The sequence below is a fragment of the Anomaloglossus baeobatrachus genome, chromosome 1, assembly GCF_048569485.1.
Source record: "Anomaloglossus baeobatrachus isolate aAnoBae1 chromosome 1, aAnoBae1.hap1, whole genome shotgun sequence".
NCBI classification, from domain to species: domain Eukaryota; kingdom Metazoa; phylum Chordata; class Amphibia; order Anura; family Aromobatidae; genus Anomaloglossus; species Anomaloglossus baeobatrachus.
The window spans coordinates 413248729-413270273 of NC_134353.1; the positions used below are offsets into that span (position 1 = coordinate 413248729).

The following is a 21545-nucleotide window of genomic DNA, read 5'->3' on the forward strand; positions in this document are numbered from 1 at the left end:
CTTCTGAACTTCAAAGAACTGACAGTAGACGGACTGGAGCCAAAGCCAAATTATAAATATTTGAGGGTTTGTAAAAAGCGTAGATCCTACAGTTATGGGAGATACATTTTTGGCATTGTGATCCCAAGTGGAATAACATGCATGTTATTACATAATTGTGAGATTGGCACATCAGCCCCAAAATTAAATTGTGCAGATGGATGACAATATGCCATATTTCCTATCTATGGAAAGGCAAAATCATGAAAGGAAATATGACATTAAAATCTTACACTTGGGACCTCCAGGGGTGAAGATATCCTGAAAGTTGGTGATTCCATAATTTTCTAGAAACCGGAGCCATGTCCCATGACCAGCCCCATGTAAGGTCACCAAGGGAAGGTATATAGGAGAGATTGTCCAAAATACAGATTTTGAGTTGATGCCTTTGTTCGATGTTGGGAGATGCATGTCTGTGTAGTATTGTTTCATATTTTCTAATAGGAGAGCTTCCTTTCAAAAAGAGAATTGTGCCACAGGTCAAATACTTTTCTATTGTTTATCCATTTTATGTTATGTAATTGTATATACTGCATTGTTTTATCCCATTTGTAACATCTTTTGTATACTTTTATAAAAAAAACAGACTACTTTTCAGATTAAATATATAACATTTAATAGTTTTGTTTCTTTTGCTCTATAAACCGCATCCTTGAAGCCTTGTGAGGCCAAACATTATCAGTAACAGGTGTCAAATTGGCTTGCATAAATAATTGGTGGTGGCAGTTAGTTTTTCCTGGATTATTATGGGGTTTGGCAGTTACCGTACCAAAGTATATATGTATATATATATATATATATTTGCCTTATTTTGTATGTCTGTCTGTCTTGCTCCAAAATGACGTCATTACAGTCACAACTGTTGCCAAGGAGCCTGCAACCAACGGCTCAGCCGTAACCAGGGTACACATCGGGTTACTAAGCAAAGCACTTTGCTTAGTTACCTGATATTTACCCTGGCTATGTGTGCAAGGAACCAGCGCTAAGCGGTGTACGCTGGTAACCAAGGTAAATATCGGGTAACCAAGCAAATCGCTTTGCTTAGTTACCCGATATTTACCCTGGCTACGTGTGCAGGGAGTCTAACTGAACAGGCCGAACTACAAGCCGACAGGACGGCGCCCGACACTTCCTCACTTGGCTCCGCCCCCCTGCACTTCACATGAACACACATACACACACACACTCACCTGTCCCCAGTCATGCAGCCCCCGGCACTGACGTTCTCAGTGCCATGGGCCCGCTCGACTCCACCCACCCCGCACTCCGGCCGCCGCACACATTAGGCTGCTTTCACACTTGCGTTGTGACAAGTCATCCGGCACAGTGAGTTATGTGACGGATGCATTGCAAATAGTGTGCTAATAACGTAACGGATTCCTGTAAAAGAACATTTTCCGTTTGTTTTTTTTGTTTGTTTTTTTTTTTTAAAGTTTCGCCGGGAAAAGGAGATTTGCGGTCGGGAGGAGAGAGAGAGAGAGAGGTAACCGCAAATCCCCTGAGTGACCGCAGTGAGCCGCGCGATCAACTGTGCCGTCACTCAGATGACCCACGGCCACAGCTGCAGTCCTCCACCCAAGAGCTGTGTCCACGGGTCACGTGAATGAGGGCACAGCTGATCGCGCGGCTCACTTCAGTTGCTGCGTGGAGCTGATAGAGAGCGGTAGTGTACTACTGCCGCTCCTGTCAGCTTCATGTAGCAGAGCTGAAAGCGTCGTGGGACCTCTGTGGATTACGTCGGACCTGGAGGAGTATTTAGGGGTTTAATAAAGTGGTGAAAGAGGGGGGGTTTGTCTGTTATTCCAAATAAAGGATTTTTTCGGGTGTATGTGTTTATTTTCTTTAACTTACAGGTTAATCATGGAAGGTATCTCGGGGAGACGCCTGCCATGATTAACTTAGGACTTAGTGGCAGCTATGGGCTGTTGCCATTAACTCCTTATTACCTCGATTGCCACCACACCAGAGCAATTCGGGATGAGCCGGGTAGAGTCCCGGGACTGTCGCATCTAATGGATGCGGCAATTCCGGGTGGCTGCTGGCTTATATTGTTAGGCTGGGGGGCTCCCCATAATGTGGGGCTCCCCTTCCTGAGAATACCAGCCTTCAGCCATGTGGCTTTATCTTGGCTGGTATCAAAATTGGGGGGGACCGCACGTCGTTATTTTTTTAATTATTTATTTTACTGCATGATATAGATCCGCCCTCTGGCGTCTGCGATTGGTTGCAGTGAGACAGCTGTCACTCAGCGTGGGGGTGGGTCTGACTGCAAGCAATCATAGGCGCCGGTGGGTGGGGGAAGCAGGGAATACGAGATTGAATAATGAGTGGCTGGCATTTTCAAAAGAGGAAAAGCTGCCGGAGCTTTGTGACAGCCATGCAGCGCCGCGCCCGTGATCGGTGAGTATGAGAGAGAGGGGAGAGAGACCAGGAGTGATTTTAAATGATTTAGATCGTTCTGCTGGACATGATGAGCATGCTCAGTAGAACATGACGGAATTTGTCAGCGGATTCCGCCGCTTAGCGCATAGCGGCGGAATCCGCCACCATAGACAATCATTAGACACCTTGGCGGATTCCAACGGAATCTGTCAATGTGCGTTATTTTAACGACCCAAAAAACGCTACATGTAGTGTTCCCTCCACCCAACGCTGCGTCAAAATAATGACTCAGCGTCGTCCAGCGGATGCAACTCAGACACTTGCGTTACAGTATGTCGTCAATACAAGTCTATGGAGAATAGCGCAGTGTGTTAACGGACTGCGCTATTCTCCATAGTGGCGGATTGCGCTGAACATGTCTGAAAGTGCCCTTACCCCGCAGGATGGGGGCACATGTCAGGATGGTGGCTGCACCACGATGAGGGCACATACCAGCATTGGGCCACATCACAGCATCAGCATATTTTTACTTAACTTTACACTGTTCATGGCCTTCTTTCATTACAAGCCATGGACATCATTAAACATTAGACTCATCTTTTAAAACTGTTCCTTCTGTTGTTTGTCACTTTAAAACCAATAAACAATTATAAGAATACTAAATTAAACCTAACCCATCCAGTCCATTCATTACCTTATTATTCAATCTGCTAAATACATATATATATATAATTCCATGTATTGGAATCAGGTGTATATATTCTATACATTCTGTAAATGTGTCACAGTAGTGACAGTCACAGTTGCCTCATCCGTCAATCGTCAGACAAATGCATATTGTCCTGATAATTGAACATAGCAGAGTGGCAGAGTGCTATTCGTGACATATTGATTGCAGCGGTGGGCTCTGCATGATCTCCCGGGCGGTCTCTGTGACACATGCATTGGGCAGATTTTCCAAAGTATACCCCCTATAAACGTTCATGCCACTGTAATTGCATACATCGTCCATGGACACCACTTGTATAAAAACAAACCAGTATACACTATATATATGTTTCATGATTTCACTACTCATGGTGTCCTAGGGATGCAATGACCGCTTAATCGTCCAATCAGAGCTAAGGGCATGCTGTGCTGTCAGTATTGTGAGTGACAACTCAGCTGCCTAATCTTGCCAGGTCTACTTGATTTTTTTCCCTTTTTAGATGATTACCTGGCTATTCCGCTAGCTGGCAATGGTTAAAGGTGTGTGTTCCTACTGCTTACTGTTCTGATATGCGGATCTTTTTTTGTTGCCTGCCCTCTAGCTTGGCCTTTTGACTATTTGTTTGCTCCTTTGCCTTTGATGTATTCCCACCATTGCTGCCTGATCCCAGACTTTGCCCTCTGACCATTCTTTTGCCTTTTGCCTTTGACATGCTCTCCTGGTATTTGACCCCAGACTCCTTCACTCATTTGTCTGATGACTTATCAGTGAAAAGTGACTCAGCGTCACAATAGGTTTGTTGTTTTTTTTTTGTCATGGTCCACTGTATAGAAAGGCTCAGTCAGCTGTCCTCTCCTGTACAATAGATAAAGGTATGCCAGCCATATACAATATGTCATTGCTTTAGTTACATAGTTTGATTCAATAATCTTAATGAGGTTTTATTTGTTATATTTTGTTAACTATATACTTATGATCATTTCTCTTTTTTTGTATTGATTTAATTTGAGGGTATATATTTTATAATTTTGCATACTTCTATAACCTATCTGCACCTTCCTACATACATGCGCTTAGTAAGTTAATATATTTAATGCAACTAGTTGAAGGGCATATATTATATGATTCCAATACATGTATAAATGCCACATAAGGAGTATACTTTGCTTGTTTCAGTCTTTTTTTTTTTTTTATTTGTTGATTTACAGGCCATCCAAACATGGGTGGACCCATGCAAAGAATGAACCCACCACGAGGCATGGCAGGCATGGGACCTCAGGTAACCTGTTAGGAAATGCTGTGTTCTGGATCTTATTAATGGGGCTACTTGTTGAAATATGATATTTTAACATTCTCTGCTTGATACCACTAAATATGATTTTTTTCCTTTCCTCTCAACTAATTGATTATTTTTGTCTTAGAATTATGGCAGTGGAATGAGACCTCCTCCAAATTCATTAGGTGGACCTGGAATGCCTGGACTGAACATGTAGGCTAATTCACATTTGATTTTATGTAGTGAAATGTGTTACCTTTCGTCATCTCAAAAAATGATCTATATTTTTTTTAGGGGCCCAGGAGGGCGAGGTCCTTGGCCTAACCCTAATGCTAATTCGGTAAGCAATTGAGACTATTGAAACAACTCTATCTTGCAATCTTAAAAAAAAAAAAAAGTTATGCCTAATTTCTTTTTGTAGAATAAGCGGCTCGTAAAGGGATTCTTGCATGGGAAACATTATGGTATTTTTAAATTTTAAAAGGTTAAAATACCCTAAGAATGGAGAGCATCATACAGATACTCATCCACCCTGCTCAGTTAGCTCACTATAAGGGTGCATGCCCACGATCAGTATTTGGAGCGGTTTGACGCAGCATACGTCAGCTGCGTCCAAACCGCTGCGGTGTACAGTACAAGCATAGTGGATGGGATTTCTATAAATCCCATGCCCACTATGCTTGTTTTTTCCGCAGCAAACACTGACCTGCGGTGCATGTTTCCAGACTGCAGCATGTCAATTGTTTGCTGCGGAATTGCCTGCATCCTCCGTAGGGAGAACACAAGCAGGAGACCGCAGCGCACGGTACCCTAATTGTGGGTACTGACAGCTGCAGTCTCCTGCAGTGGAAACACGCGGTCCCCCCAGTCAGGACTCGCTGCGTTCTGAACGCAGCGAGTCCTGATCGTGGGCACCTACCCTAAAAGTGGAGGTGGTCGAATGAAGAGCCAAAATGAGACAGAGTAATGTCCAGTTGACTTTTGTGACCCCTTAAATTAGAACTCACACTTCATATTGAAATGTTATTGGTAGCACATATCATTTCATTCTTTTTTTTTTAAACACCAAAATGGTAGATATTATTTCTATTGCCTAGTTTCTTTCCAATATAGTCAATTCTAAAAAACTTAGCTTGATTAAAAAAAAACCACATGCAATAAATGATGCTAGATTCACATGATGTTTTGGCCACATGCCAGGGGCTTCATCGGTGCTTCCGTCTGAACCCTTGAAATACAGGATTCAGACATATCTGTGTACAGGGCCATTGATTTTAATAAAGCAGATGGAGTCCCTTTTGTGGTTTGTCTGGGCTCATTTTTGGCAGTGTCCACCTTTTTCATGTGAGCACAAAAACAGTTATCAACTGCTTGAAAAAGGTAGACACTGCCGAAATAAGGTCAGACAGATCACAAAGTAAAGTCAATGGCTGGAACAATTATGATGGATAACTCAAGAATCTATTTGCGTGGAGCAAAGACACAACTGAACCCGATTTATAGGTGATAAAGTTTGTATTGTAACACACAGTGATAAGCAAACAAGTGCAGAGGAAAAACAATAAAGACCACAAAAACCCTCTGTGAAAATTTCAAATGAAGCCTTTAAGGAAAGTCTCTTGAAAACCTCACAGGATAATGTGATTTAGCAATGCAGTTTTTGAAGCTCCGTAAGGAAGTCTCTGAAAGTCCGAAGCGAGATACAGAGCAGTATACAATGTTCAGAAAACAAACGCAGAGCAGTTTCTAGTGTCCAGAACAGTCCCGTGCTCTGCTACTGCATCAATTCAATTGTGGAAGCAACAAAGCAGTATACAATGGTCAGAAAACAAATGCAGAGCAGTATCTAGAGTCCAGAACAGTCCCGTGCTCTGCTACTGCATCCATTCAATGGTGGAAGCAACATAGCAGTATACAATGATCAGAAAAGAAATGCAGTGCAGTTAATTAAGTAAGCCTGCTTACATGACAGTAAAGCAGGTCAGGCTACAACAACAGCAGGGGCTAGGCATCAGCAGCAGGTGTGCAGAACCTTTGAAGAGCAGCAACAGGAGTTTCACACAGGATTTGCTGAACTAACTTGAGATGCCACTAGGAGTAGGAAACCAGGCAGAACACTCAAGCAGAGGACTGGAGGCTGTACTGGTATTATAAAGGCAAGAGGACACAGAACACATGGAGAAGAATGAAACCGGGGACACCATCTTGGAAAAGGGCAAAAAGCCCAAAAAGGATAAAGAGAATAACCAGAGTCCTGACAATGGCTTTGTTGATGGAAATGCCTGAATTTTGTTTTTGGGACCATCAGATGTAAGCCCCAATGGAGCCACTGACGTGTGGCTGAAACATGATATCAAATGAGTCTAACATGTATATCCACCTGAACAACATTTTACCATCTATTATATAAAGCTGAGTGTATGTACAGTATATATGTATGTGTATATGTCCGCTAAAGGAATTTGCACCGTCGTATTTACAATCACGAAATTTTGCACAGATACTCCATTTGACTCAGGGAACGTCATAGACTAAATTTTAACCCCGCTCTTTACAGTTATTCGCCAAAAAAACTGCCTCCATTAAAGTCAATGGAGCTGGGAGCCACAATGCAGCCAGAACTTCAGAAGAATGCGCAGCTATGCCCTTAAATGAAATGTTGGCGTGTCACAATGCAGCCAGGGTAAGAGACAGGCAGGGACAGACAAAGAAACAGGGAAAGAGACAGGGAAATAGACAAACACAGAAAGAGACAGACAGAGAAAGAGACAGACAGGGAAAGAGACAGACAGACAAGGAAAGAGACTGGCAGAGACAGACAGACAAAGAGACAGACACAGGCCAAGAGACAAACACAGGCCAAGATACAGACACAGGCAAAGAGACAGACAGGGAAAGAGATAGAGAGACAGACAGGTAAAGAGCCATACAGACAGGGAAAGAGACAGGCAGAGACAGACAGACACAAACAGACACAGACAGACAAAGAGACAGAAAGACAGAACCGGGAAAGAAACAGACAGAGATAGGCAAAGACAGACAGACAAAGAGACACACAGACATCGAAAGAGACAGACAGACACAGACAAAGAGAGACAGACAGGGAAAGAGACAGACAAAGAGAGAGACAGACAGAGAGAGAGACAGGCAGAAAGAGACACAGACGGAGACTGGGAGAGAGACAGAGAAATAGTTACTATCCCGAGCAACCTGGATGCTACAGCAAGTCAATATATAAAAGTTTGTGTGACTTTGTAAATGTTTGGCATTACTTGTGATTGATCCTCTGACACAAACAGCATTATACTTCAGAGCAATTTTTAAGATTCATGTTTCAGAGCAACTATTGTAACAATACCAACTCATTTTCTATTCAGAGTTCTAGTGATATATCAGTTGGGAAGTGTACAATTAGGAGCATACATAGAACTCATGGAGCCCAATAGTAACAATCCAAATTGGGACCCCACCCCAAAAATATATTCAGTTGAGTAGGTGAGGTTATGCCACAAAATGCGCATACACAGTAGGGCATACCTCACAAATTTTATGCATAGGGAGAGGAACATGTATTGTGGCACTTAAACAGTAAGTTTGCCTCATTAAAGCCTCTTAGTTTTCTCACGTACTATGACACACACCTTTCATGTTAGGGACAAGAAAGGTGTGTCATAGTATGTGAGAACACGAAGAGGCCATACTGACCCCAAAAATACCTTCACATATAGTATGATATGAAGACAGTTAATTTCCAACATGCACAGTATAATGCTCCCAACTGTAACCCCAGTACAGAATGATAATGTCACAGTGATCCCAAAACAGTATGATGTTTCCACAGTGGCGTCAACACAACAGAATGAACCTACAGTTCTCACCCACAGGCTATGTCATCTCCACAGTCCCCCACACAAAAACACATATACACACATTTTCAGGCCCCAAAATGACCCATAACTCAGTATGATTCCCACATAGTATGATGTCCCATAGATTTTACCCCACCCCCATTACTGATCCCACTGAAACTAGAATGCCTAGCAGAGAGGAGTGTTCAGCATGGGGAGCGCTCTAACTCATGGGTCCCATAGTGGCCATGTTGTCTGTCGCTATTAGTGGTTACACCACTGTGTTCTATATAAACATGGCTGCTTTCAAAATGTATTAACATTTTTGCTAAAATTTTGCTGTCAGCTTAACAAGATAGCTGTATTGTTGCTAATTATTATTGTGCCAAAATATACACTGACAAGCAAAAGGTTAGCAATATTGGTTCTGGAAGAAACAAAGTAAAAAAGAGCTAAGGCACTTGTGGGTAGAGATGAAGAAAAATCTGCATACATACCCAAGTGAGTCGACCACTATGCACCAACATTGGGAACATGCAGAAGAGACCTGGGATCAGATTTGTCTCAACTATTGAGTAAACCCCTGTGTATGGGAGCAACATGGGTCACAAACGGACTACCATCAAGAGTAGGTTGAGAGGTGGCCCACTTTTGCAGCTTGTCAAAATCGACCAAAGGTCAGGAGATAAGGAGAAGGTGTATGAGCGATGCACCTGTAGATGGAAGCCTGGGATAAAGGAAGAGTTCTTATGAAGCAGTGGTGCAGACGGTCGCCGTTAGTCCGTTGTGACCCAGGTTGCTCCCATTCATTTTCCACGCAAAACTTTGAAAAAGGCTCCAGTAGCCGAAACGTCTGGTGTTTTGCTTTTCACTTTGGAGCACTCTTTGCGGAATACCAAAACAAATTAAAAAAAATTTCAAAATGGCAAAATTTATTTCAATTGTCTATCATTTGAGTGCTGGGGTTTACTCTATAGTTTATTATTATTTTTATCCCAGTAGCACCTACCTATAGTGGTCAAGCCAGGCTTATCCTCTCTGTATGCCTGAATCCTTCTAGACATGCTCTCGATCAGATTCAAACATGTCTTGAGAAAAATCTGTCAGTGTTGAAAGAAAAAGGTGGATTTACAAAATACTAACAAAATAATAAAAAAGGAAAATTTATATTTTTCCAATCAAAACAGTAACCATGCAGCGACATGACAGGAATCTGCATAACTAATCATATGCTAAATAGTTGCAAGTCAAATTTATATATGAGATAGCCAAGATTATTGTGTATAAAATGAAGGTATTCTCATGTTTGAGGCTGCAGTGGATGGAGAGATGTGGAACCTGAAAATCAAAAGTTCACAACATTGTGACCCCTTTGATTGTTGGTGTTAAATGTCATTAACAATTAGAGTTCTTCTTTATGTTGTGTAATTTTTAAATTGAATACATGGTTGTTGGAAATATCTTTTGCTAGGCTTAATACAGTTATTCTTAGCGAACTTTTCGTCTCACCAGTTTATTTTTCTCCATATTCAGATAGCATATTCATCATCTTCACCAGGAAACTACGTGGTGAGAAATTTGAATTATTGTTTGTTTTTTTCCTATGGTTTTTTTTCCCTTATTAGCTTTTATATGTTTAGAGGAGGTTATGGAAAAAAACAACTATTTTTTATATTTATCACTTTTGTTAATGAGGCCATATTAGATCCATTGGGGTTTTGTCATAAAAAGTATTCTTGCCATCGTACCACTGTACCATTTTTTTTTTAAGTTGGCATCATTTGAGAAAAATGTTAGATCCTTCTAGATTCATTCATGTAGTTCATACTAATACCAATTCTTTTATTTGTATGTTAAATTAGGGTCCTCCGGGTGGCGGGGGCCCACCTGGCACACCTATAATGCCCAGTCCCGGAGGTAAATATTTTTTGTTATATTTTTTTTTTATTTTTGTGTTATGTAATTTCTATTGCATGAAACATTGTGTTGAGTATAGATGAAGGTGTTCATAGTCAATCCAGCACACATTCAATATCCCAGAGTTGGTCTAGGTTTTTACATTATCTGCTTTGTTTAGTATATGTTACACAAATCAGAAGTACCTTCTATATCCGCCAAGAAGCATAGGTCTAGCCTATTTGTTTTCCATTTCAGAGGTAAAACAGATGTCGACCTCCCAAGAGAGAATTGTGTCCAAGTTCTCCAGTATTTTTATGATTGTAATTAATTTACTACTGTATTGAGCATTATTCACGCTGAAGAGCTTAGCACTTAACCAACAGTTATGTTTCTATATGATAGAATCACAAGTGTTAAAATAGCAGATTGTTCGAGTGCACAAAACCCAGAGATCACTACCAACAAATGTTCCCCTGACAAGGCCTTATCCAGACAATTAGACTCTAGACAAGACTTGTCCTCCCAAAAACATATCCATGATCTCACAGTTGATCATTTGGCCAGAAATTGACTTCTTCCATCTGCTTTTTGGATGTGTCTGGAGAAATCAGGTCACCAAGGACAAAGAACAGGAGCAGGAAGGAATAAAGAGTCATTCCGGGATGTCACAAAACACAAAACGGAAAGTTTTGTCAGCACTTTTTATCTTGACGGTCATATGTATATGGCTTCCATAATACATGTTTGTCAGAATTAATTCCCATATAGAAAATATATTTCTGAAATTTCTAGGCATAAAATCGTTATAAACAGGTTATTTTGGCAGGAAGCTCATGGATTTCTGCAAGCCTGATAAATCTCTGTTTATGTAAAGTAATCACCTAAACCCTGAGAATAATATATTAATGATATTAATTAGTATAATCAAGTATTATTTTCTTATCTTTCTACTTCTGTATGAATTACCATTTTCAGGATCCCTGCTTTCAATCATGAAATACAAAGCTGATTAGAACGTTGCAAACCATGTCATGTATTTTGCTTTTTCTTTCCGGTTTCTTTTTTTTTTTGCAGACTCTACAAACTCGAGTGAGAATATGTATACAATGATGAACCCAATAGGACCTGGCGGAAGCAGGCCAAATGTAAGTAAGCCTAGAGTATGAGGTATAAATCCATTCAGTATTGTTTCATAACAGATTCGTACTCTGTGACTATTCATGTGAATGCGTCAGATCTCTCCTCGTGTCCTACCGTCATCGAAGTATCTGAACAACAGAGGTCCCTGACAATTAGAGCAACTGATCTTTGGATTCCTACTAAAGGGATCATGTAAAAAAATAATATATCGCAATTAGTCATATTTTGGATACTGTACAATTGTGTCCACAAATGTTGAGACTCGCATACATTTTGGTTTTCGCAAAGTCTGACACATTGTACTTTGTTAGTGGTAAATTTAGGTCAATCATTTTTGCTTTTATTTGTGAAAATATCAGAATTTTGTTGAAAATTGTGCAATTTTTAAACTTTCTATTTTTATCCTTAAACCAGTTGGTCATGCTGTAAAATAGGGAAGGGAAAGAGCAATATTTCAATTTTGGAACATAAATTTGATTGAAGTAGATTGTGGACACCAGGGGAGAGTTTGTCAGTGACGCCACCCATGGGTTGCGGTGATGATTGGTGACACTGCCGCTGCCTTGGTATGGGACACCCGGGGCTGATGAAGCAGGGCAGCAGGATAGTATCCCTTCCACGGGTAGGGGAGGTGTTGTCCTGGGGCCCAGGTGTATGGGGGAAAGATGCTGCGGAGCATATTCTGCAGGGTTCGACTGGGTGGTATTGGTGGACTCACAGTTCCAGAAGAATTCACACAGAGTCCAAATGGTAAACCAAATTGCCAGTGACCAGTGACCACTGGCGGGTGTATTCGGGTCCCACACCCTGGTACAGCAAACAGGGGTCCCTTCCTCCTGCACTCAGTGTTTGTGTCCTTAGTTTGACTACTCCGCTTGAAACGGGGAAGTCTATTCCCGGTGATTTTTGTGTGTAGGGAGCTGTGGCCCGCGAGAACTGACCCGTGGGATCTTAGCAGGCAATTGGGGAGCCCTATCCCCCTCGTTGGGCTTTCGTCTCGCTCTATCTGGGCTTCTAGTGGGACAAGACCTGTAATCTTGTCCTCAGCTGGTCAATTAGAAAGGTGCTTGAAGCGGTCCTTGCTCTAGGGTCCAGGTACTCCGACTGTGCACGGCCTCCGGACCAAATTCCCGCTGTCGATACCGGCGGGCTTCGACCCTGCCCCGGTCCACTTAAGGTCTCCCGCGACTGGATCTCCGTCGCCTGTGACCCGGTGTGCCGACTGCCACCTAGTCAGTAGTCTAGTAATCTAGAGGCTCCAACCCCTGACTACCCTGTCATTTCACACTCCTCTCTCTTTCTCTGTCCAAGCTTAACTATCTTGTTCCCTCCCAGAACACCTCAGGACCCCTAGGTGGGCGCACCATCCACTTGGCCCCACCCACTGGTGTATCCCTATTGTCATGGGGGGGGGGTGACTAGGCTTTGCTGGCTGATGTTGTGTACCTGGGTGTGGGTTTTTGTTGGTATGCCAAGGAGGATGGAGTCCTGCACCTGGAAGATTTGTGCAGTCTCTGGACAACCTGGTTTTGCCAGGGTGTCACACAACACGTTTTTATCGCTTTTTATTCAGATATTTCAGACCAAAATGAATAAAAACCAGGAATTCAATTATCCCTTTTACTGCACTGTGAACAGCACAAACATAAAAAATAAAAACAATGAGACCAATTTGTCAGTATGGTTACTTACTACAATGCCAGATTTATATAGCGTTTTTATGCTTTGCTACTTTTACACACTAAAAACAATATTTTACAAAAATTAATTTGCTTTTGAATTGCCATATTCTGATAGCTGTAACTTTTTTTATTTTTTGCCAAATGAGCCATATTACAGCTTGTTTTTTTGCGGGACAGTTTGCCATTTTCATTTATACCATTCATTGTTACCTATGGCTTTTTTTTATCAATTTTTATTCCATTTTTTTTTACGTGTCAGGATGATGAAAAAGTGACATTTTTGGTATTTTTTTTTTTTACTATATTTTTTACAATATTGGCCATATAAGGTAAATAATGTGACAGTTTTACAGATCTGGTCATTTTGGACACGTGACACCAATCATGTATATACTTTTTAGTTTTAACACAAACTCTCTATGTTTAGTGGCAAAATGGGTTTTTGTGCTTTGTGTGTGTTTTAACTTTATCACTTTTCCATTATGGGACATGAATATTTTTTACTATGATTGTTGGTGTCATGCAGTATTGTAAATGTGTACAGGAGTGCAGGAGACCTGTCAGTTTTGCACTAACTGTGCCTATTAGCTCATAGCAGGATCTAAAAGACCACCATACCCTGGGGTCATCAGATTCATCATAGTGCCATGCAATGATCGGCAGCTGCAAATATGATCGCGGGCATCCAATGATGTCAAAGGGAGTCTTTTAATACCATGTTAACCTCTTGTCATGATTGACAGTAGTATATAAGGGGTTAGTAAGCATGGTTTGGTTCCAAACCAGTAGGGGTAGCTTTCATTGGGTTTCAGCTCTTATATACAGTTGTCACTGGTGGGATTTTTGGATGCAGGGGGTGCATAAAGAATAATAGCTTAATATCCTCCAAGAGCAATTACTCCCAACCATTCAAGGGCAATATGGCAACAAGGCAGAAGCGATAACTAACTGGGTAAGGGAACAAAACATTGAAATTTTGGGTCTATGGTTAGGAAACTTATCAGATCTCAATCCCATTGAGAACCTGTGGTCAATCCACAAAAAATGGGTGGCCAAACAAAAATACAGAAATTGTTATAAACTCAAAGCACTGATTAGACAAGAATGAGTTGTCATCAGTCAGGATCTGGCCCAGAAACTGATAGTTAGCATGTCAGAATGAATTGCAGAAGTCTTGAAAAATAAGGGAGAACAGTGAACACTGTAAATATTAAGTCCTTACATAAACTTGATGGATTTGTCAATAAAAGTGTATGAAATGAACGTGTGCGTATTGCATGCAATTACGCTGCGATCTGCACCGCCACTACTATAAGCTGCGGCCACCACCAGTGGGCTCTTATATACAGTATTTTAGAATGCTGTATATAAGAGCCCAGGCCGCTGTGTAGAACGTAAACATCACCTTATAATACTCACCTAACGGTCGGTGCAGTGCAGACTGGTCGGATGGGTGTCTCCATTCTCCGGGTGCGGCACCTCCTCTTTTGGCCATCTTTGTCCTCCTTCTTCTGAAGCCTGGGTGCATGACGCATCCTATGTCATCCACACTAGCCAACACTGAGGTCCTGCGCAGGCGCACTTTGATCTGCCCTGCTCAGGGTAGATTAAAGTATTGTAGTGCACCTGTGCAGGACCTCAATGCCGTCGAGTGTGGATGACGTAGGATGCGTCATGCACCCAGGCTTCAGAAAAAGGAGGACAAAGATGGCCAAAAGAGGAGGCGCCAGAACTAAGACACCCATCCGACCAGTCTGCACTGCACCGACCGTTAGGTGAGTATTATAAGGTGATGTTTACGTTCTACACAGCAGCCTGGGATCTTATATACAGCATGTTAGGATGCTGTAAATAAGAGCCCACTGGTGGTGGCTGCAACTTATAGGCACCAAATCTGGTGACAGGTTCCCTTTAACTCTTAGGCTGAGAAGGGTAACTTTGTTGGTCAGATCCATAAAAAAAACTTCTTAAAACATTTACATAAAAATTGGCAAAAAAACCCTAGAATAAGTATTGTGCGGAAAAATTTTTCACTTTTCTGCAGAAATTACAGAGCCCACTGTATGTTCCTGCATTCCTATTTCACATTCCCATGAATATTGTAGTACACATGGTGTACATGTATGTAACCGGTGTTTGTTTTTTTCCAGTTCCCAATGGGTCCTGGTCCTGATGGCCCTATGGGAGGAATGGGTGCAATGGAACCCCATCATATGAATGGATCATTAGGTAGGTTAATTTATTATAATTATATATATATATAAGAATTTATATGCATTCAGCATTGTACTAGCTAATCCCAAAAAATGTGGGCACCAAGAAATATGTATTGGCATTTACCAAGACATTTATCAAGTCTATCATACCATAAAATCTAATATAAATGTGTGTGTATATATATAGATAGATAGATGGAGCGACGTATATATACATTACATTTAAATATAAATATACGGTATACTGTAAAGATATATATATATATATATATATATATATATATATATACATATATATATATATATATCTTTATTTTATCTTTTTTGCAAGAGTTGTTTTCCAGTCATAAGAAAGAAAACACTGCAAACACGAAAGAGTTATAGTAATGGTGTTATTTGAAACCCCTAGAGAACATAAAATGTCATGAAATACTTCTATCTGGATGTGGTAGTATGCTTCCAGTATATATGGGGGCTTGAAGTTTCATCTGTATTGCTATAGTGACATCTAGTGGTAGCAAGTCTAACTGCTGATAAGAAAGAAACAAATTGTGTGGTCCTGATAACAGCAAAAAATAAACTGTATATGAATGTTGACAAAATGTATGAAAGATAATATTTGTAAGACGATGCATCCTAAATAGGTTAGGCTATTTGTTTATCATTAGTAATATAGCTTCATGATGCAGTTGTGATATTCTTTTTAGTATGCCTTTACTCTCCACCAAGAAAGTTTAACATCCATCTGTCGGTACAAGAAACTTTTATTTTATAGTCTTGGTGCTGAAATACCTCCTGCAGATCAGATCACTATAGAATACTCATTACAAAGAGTCCATATTTATCACCAGTATACTTTTCTATACACGCTAATCAAAACTTATTGATACTGAACTTGCTGATGGGTTCCGAGATGCGACATGCCACAGTAAAAATGCCTTAATTCATGAAAATTAATTGCTCTACTTTAACCAATACCAGCTGCATTAGCTACGTTGATCCCTCTAGTGAAGTACATACAATTCTAATTTTGATCTGTGAACTGTATGTAATTAAATGTGTGACAGTCATCTTTTATTTCTCCTTGCAGGCTCTGGGGATATGGATGTGTTGCCAAAGGTATTGTTTTACAGTGTTTACATGTTTACATGTGTTAAGATTGTATGCATGACAGGAGTTAATGGGTTAATGGGATTTTTCATTAAAAAAAAAGTCGACAAATGATAGAGCTTACAAATCAAGATAGTCCTCACCCTCCCCGGATCCAGCTCTGGCTCCTCACCGGTACTTCTGTCTCGTAGTTTTGGTTGCAGTGGTGACATCACACAGACAGCTCACATTTCTGCAGCCAATCACTGAGCTCAGTGGCTCTGTTGATGTAGATGGCATGCGCTGATCAGTTCAGTGATTGTCTGTGACGGTAATGTGAGCTGTCGATATGACGTCACCACGTCAAAAATATTGGGACAAAAGTAGCAGAGAATTAGCTCTAGACCCCAGGAGGTAGGTGGGGTGGGGGGGGGGGGTAAGAATACTGTCTGATTTTCTTAATTTTATTACTTGAAGAACACTAAAGAGTAAAACCCCATAGCAATACTTTATAATCACAGTTTTATGTACTGTTAAGTCCAGAAATATTTAGACAGTGACACAAGTTTTGGTAATTTCATCTGTTTACCACAACATATTCAAGATATTCAGTTATAGAATTATAATCAATAGGGGATTAAAGTGTAGACTCTTAAATGTGAGGGTATTCACATCCAAATTGGAGTAAGGGTTTAAGAATTACAGCTCTTTGAAGGGGATGTTCACCACTTGGCAACCCCTTCTCATTCCTCATATTCGCACCCCATAAAAATAAATAAGCCTATAGTCACCTCTGGTGCTGGCACTGTTCCAGTGATGTCGGAACTTGCATTACCGGGGCCCACATAACGTTATGACACACGAGCCCTGCGACCAATCAGCACCAGATTCCTCTCTCCCCACCTTTGTACGGTTAAGTAATTAACAGAAAGTAAGTAGCAGCCACAGCTCTAACTTCCTGTTAATTACTTAAAGGTCCAATGGCGGGGGGCGAGGAAGACAGCGCTAATTGGTTGCAGGGCTCGTGTGTCATAACGTTATGTGGGCCCCAGTAATGCAAGTTCCGACATCACTGGAACAGTGCCGGCTCCGAAGGGGGGTATAGGCTTATTTATTTTTATGCGGTGTGAACATGAGGAATGAGAAGGGGTTGAAAAGTAGTCGACATCTCCTTTCAGATGTAGCTGCCTCATTTTCAAGGGACAAAAAGTAATCGGACAATTATCTCAAAAGCTTTTTAATGGGCTACATGGGCTATTCCCTCATTATTCCATCATCAATTAAGCAGGTAAGAGGTCTCAATAAAAAAACAGACCATCATCAAGCTGAAAAAAAGATTAAATCCATCACAGAGATAACAGAAATGTTAGGGGTGGCCAAATCAACAGTTTGGTACATTCTACAAAAAAAAGAGCTCTGGTGAGCTTGGGAACTCAAAAAGGCTGGATGTCATTGGAAGACAAGAGTGGTGGATCCTTTCCATGGAAGCATGTGTTTCAATATCTAAGAGAAGACTTCATGAGATCAAATACAGAGGGTTCACCACAAGGTGCAAACTATTAATCAGGCTTAAAAATAGAAAGGCCAGATTAGACATTGCCAAAAAACATCTAAATAATCCAGCCCAGTAGTTGAAAACTATTCTTTGGACAGATGAAACTAAGATCAACTTGTTCCAGAATGATGGGAAGAGAAGAAAGTATGGAGCAGGCTTGGAGCTCATGATCCAAAGCACACCACATCTACTGTAACACATGGTGGAGGCAGTGTAATGGCATGAGCTTGTGTGTCTCCCAGGGCTATGGGGTACTCGGTCCCACGCCGTATATATGTACGGGGATGCTGTGTCATGGTTGTATAATGGCCGATGCCCGGTTCCGTGACCCTGGGGACGCTTTTTAAAAGGGGTTATATACAGGGGAATAAGAGAGTTTGTATTGTGACGCCACTTGCGGGTTGCGGTTATGGTGATGGAACCGCCGCTGCACAGTCTGTTACCTCTGGGGCTGCTTGTGGTGGCAGCCTGGATGGTAGGCCCTCCGCAAATAGGGCCGGGCCCCAGGGAGTGAATGGAGGGGGCCATTGCAGAAAGAAAGAAGGGAGACCACACGATGGGAATGCAGTGCAACTTTTGTTTACTGACAGTGATGTTGAGCTGTGGCCCTGACAACGGCTGGTTAAGACCCCTGGTCCCTTTTGTCCCAGTGCTGGTGTGGTAACCTGGTAGTCTCTTTCCCCGGCACCTCTCATGGGTTGATGGGACCCCATAACCTGGAGCGTTTGTGGGTTCCTTACTGTCTGTCGGCAGTCTCTCGTCCGTACGTCAGGCAGTGCGAACCCTGTAGGGTTGGTGTTCTGTTGTAGTCCCTGGCTCAATCTTTACTGCTGGTGCCCCCAGATTCTTGGGTCAGTGAGCTCCGTGAGGTCCCCTCACTGTGCAAGTACTTGTCAGGTTGCCTGAAGCTGTCGCCTGACCTCGGACCCTGTGCCCCGTCATTACCCTGGTTCCAAAGGTACCTGGCTGTATCCTCCCTGGCAACCACTCTCCTTGCCACCTAGATCACTGTTACACGACCCCGTCTGGAGACCCGTCCGTCCCCTTCAACTGTCACTACCGGACTCCACTGTCTGACTGAGTGTCTGTCCCTTCCCATCGTGTTGCCTTCTAGTGGACTGGACTGGCTCTGCCTCTGGGTGGCCATCCATTGGGTCCTGGACTAGTCAGTCATCCCTAATGGGGAGTGGGAACTGGGGATGTTATGTGTTGTGGTGGTACCGGCATTGGTCTTCCAGGTTCCTGGGGGTAGGCCCTGCATCTTTGTCAGGATGCAGTACCTAGTAGTGCCCTGAGGGGCTCAGGGGCGCTACATTTGCATAACTTCCAATGGCACTGGGTCACTAGTGTTTATTGATGATTTGACTGAAGACAGAAGCAGCTGGATGAATTCTGAACTGTATAGGACTATACTTTTTGCTCAGATTCAACCAAATGCAGCAAGGTTGATTGAAGGTTGATTGAAGACTGAATTGATTTGATTGATTTGATTTGACTTGATTGAACAACCTTGCGCTTCACAGTACAGATAGATAATGACCAAAAATAAACTGCAAAAGAAAACCCAGGAGTTTGGTTTTTTTAAGGCAAAGAAGTGGAATATTCTGCAATGGCCGAATCAGTTACCAGATCTCAACTCCATGAAGCTGCATTTCACATGCTTAAGACAAAACTTAAGGCAAAAAGAACCACAAACAACAACTGAAGTTCACTGCAGTGAAGGTCTGGCAAAGCATCATAAAGGAGGAAACCCCTGTGTTTGGTAATGTCCATGGGGTCCATATTTCAGGCAGTTATTGCCTGTGAATGATTCTCTATGAAGAATTAAAAATTAACATTTTTTTCATGGGAAAGAAAATTTGTCCAATTACTTCTGAACCGCTGAAATGAGGAGGCTTTGTAGAAAAATGGTTGCAATTCCTAAACATTTCTCAAGATATTTGTGTTCATCCCCTTTACTTTAATCTGAAAGTCTACACTTCAATTATGTCTCAGTTATTTCTTTTTAAATCCAAAATGTTGGCATGTAGAGCCCAAATCACAAAGACTTGGTCACTGTCCAAATCTTCCTGAACCTAATTGTATTTTATATCCTTTGTATTTACGCATTTCTTAGCCCTTCAATTTGAAAGTATTTTCTTATATATTCTCATGGCTGTATTTGTTGTTAGGCTCAGTAGGCCTATACCTATGGGCAGTGTAAGGGAATTGTTATATGTAAAAACACTTTACAGCATATGTGAATGGGTATGTTGGCTGTTTTTCGTGCTAATTAGGATTTATACTGCCTTGTCAGTTAGACGAAAACACCCAGGGAGGGACGAGAGTAAGGGGTGCTTCACACACAGCACAGCGAGCTCACTGCCGAGATCGCTGCTGAGTCACGCTTTTTGTGACGCAGCAGTGACCTCATTAGCGATCTCGCTGTGTGTGACAATGATCAGCGATCTGGCCCCTGCTGCGAGATCGCTGCTCGTTACACACAGCCCTGGTTCGTTTTCTTCAAAGGCGCTCTCCCACTGTGACACACAGATCGCTGTGTGTGACAGCGAGAGAGCGACAAATGAAGCGAGCAGGGAGCAGGAGCCGGCGTCTGACAGCTGAGGTAAGCTGTATCCAAGATAAACATCGGGTAACCAAGGTGGTTACCCGATATTTACCTTAGTTACCAGCCTCTGCAGCTCTCACGCTGCCTGTGCTGCCGGCTCCGGCTCTCTGCACATGTAGCTGCTGTACACATCGGGTTAATTAACCCGATGTGTACTGTAGCTAGGAGAGCAAGGAGCCAGCGCTCAGTGTGCGCGGCTCCCTGCTCCCTGCACACACAGCTAAGCGGTGTGCGCTGGTAACTAATGTAAACATCGGGTAACCATACCCGATGTTTACCTTAGTTACCAGTCTCCGCAGCTTCCAGACGGCGGCTCCGTGCAAGCGCAGCGTCGCTTGCACGTCGCTGCTGGCTGGGGGCTGTTCACTGGTCGCTGGTGAGAGCTGCCTGTTTGACAGCTCACCAGCGACCATGTAGCGATGCAGCAGCGATCCTGACCAGGTCAGATCGCTGGTCGGATCGCTGCTGCATCGCAAGTGTGAAGGTACCCTAAAGCTGCAGGGTTGCTAGATGCACCTTAATGCTTTGTTTTATTTTGCCAGACCAGACAAACATTTTAAGGCCAATGGTAAACTAATGGGCGGCCTTCTTGATGGGTGGGGGATAAGACACCTACAGGCTGCTAGGATATAAGGAAGAAAACATTGCAAACAGTATTACTTATTTGTGTAAGATACATTGTAATTCCAACAAATTTTTCATATTCCAAGATTGTGAGATGCAGGCTGTTGAAAGTCCTAGTAAGATATATGACATATGTATCCTCGTGTACCGCTGACTTGTCTAAACGTTTTCATGTTCACCTATTTAAATTACAGAATTCTCCAAATAACATGGCAGGGATGAATAATCCTCCAGGAACACCTCGTGATGATGGAGAGATGGCCGGGAATTTCTTAAACCCCTTCCAAAGTGAAAGCGTAAGTGTTCCACAGTTTCATTACTTGTCACACAAGGACAACCGAGCACATAGTCCTCAGCTAGGTAAGCAGGTTACAAGTGCTTCTAAAAGAACATATATATCCTAGCATATTGCATATATCCTAGGTCATATGCAAACGATTGTTAAAAATCCATATTTGACTTTTAGGATCGCTACTTC

The 21545-nt window shown here is 42.1% G+C and overlaps 1 protein-coding gene across 1 annotated transcript in view; it reads left to right on the plus strand.

Moving 5' to 3' along the window:
• SSBP4 (single stranded DNA binding protein 4) overlaps positions 1-21545 on the plus strand; it is a 634733-nt gene that overhangs the window by 605698 nt on the left and 7490 nt on the right. Inside the window, exons 9-17 of the mRNA XM_075352595.1 lie at positions 4339-4409; positions 4552-4619; positions 4701-4746; positions 9788-9823; positions 10117-10171; positions 11228-11298; positions 15126-15204; positions 16282-16310; positions 21262-21363. Coding sequence (XP_075208710.1) covers positions 4339-4409; positions 4552-4619; positions 4701-4746; positions 9788-9823; positions 10117-10171; positions 11228-11298; positions 15126-15204; positions 16282-16310; positions 21262-21363 — 557 coding nt within the window. The remainder of the gene's footprint in view (positions 1-4338; positions 4410-4551; positions 4620-4700; positions 4747-9787; positions 9824-10116; positions 10172-11227; positions 11299-15125; positions 15205-16281; positions 16311-21261; positions 21364-21545) is intronic.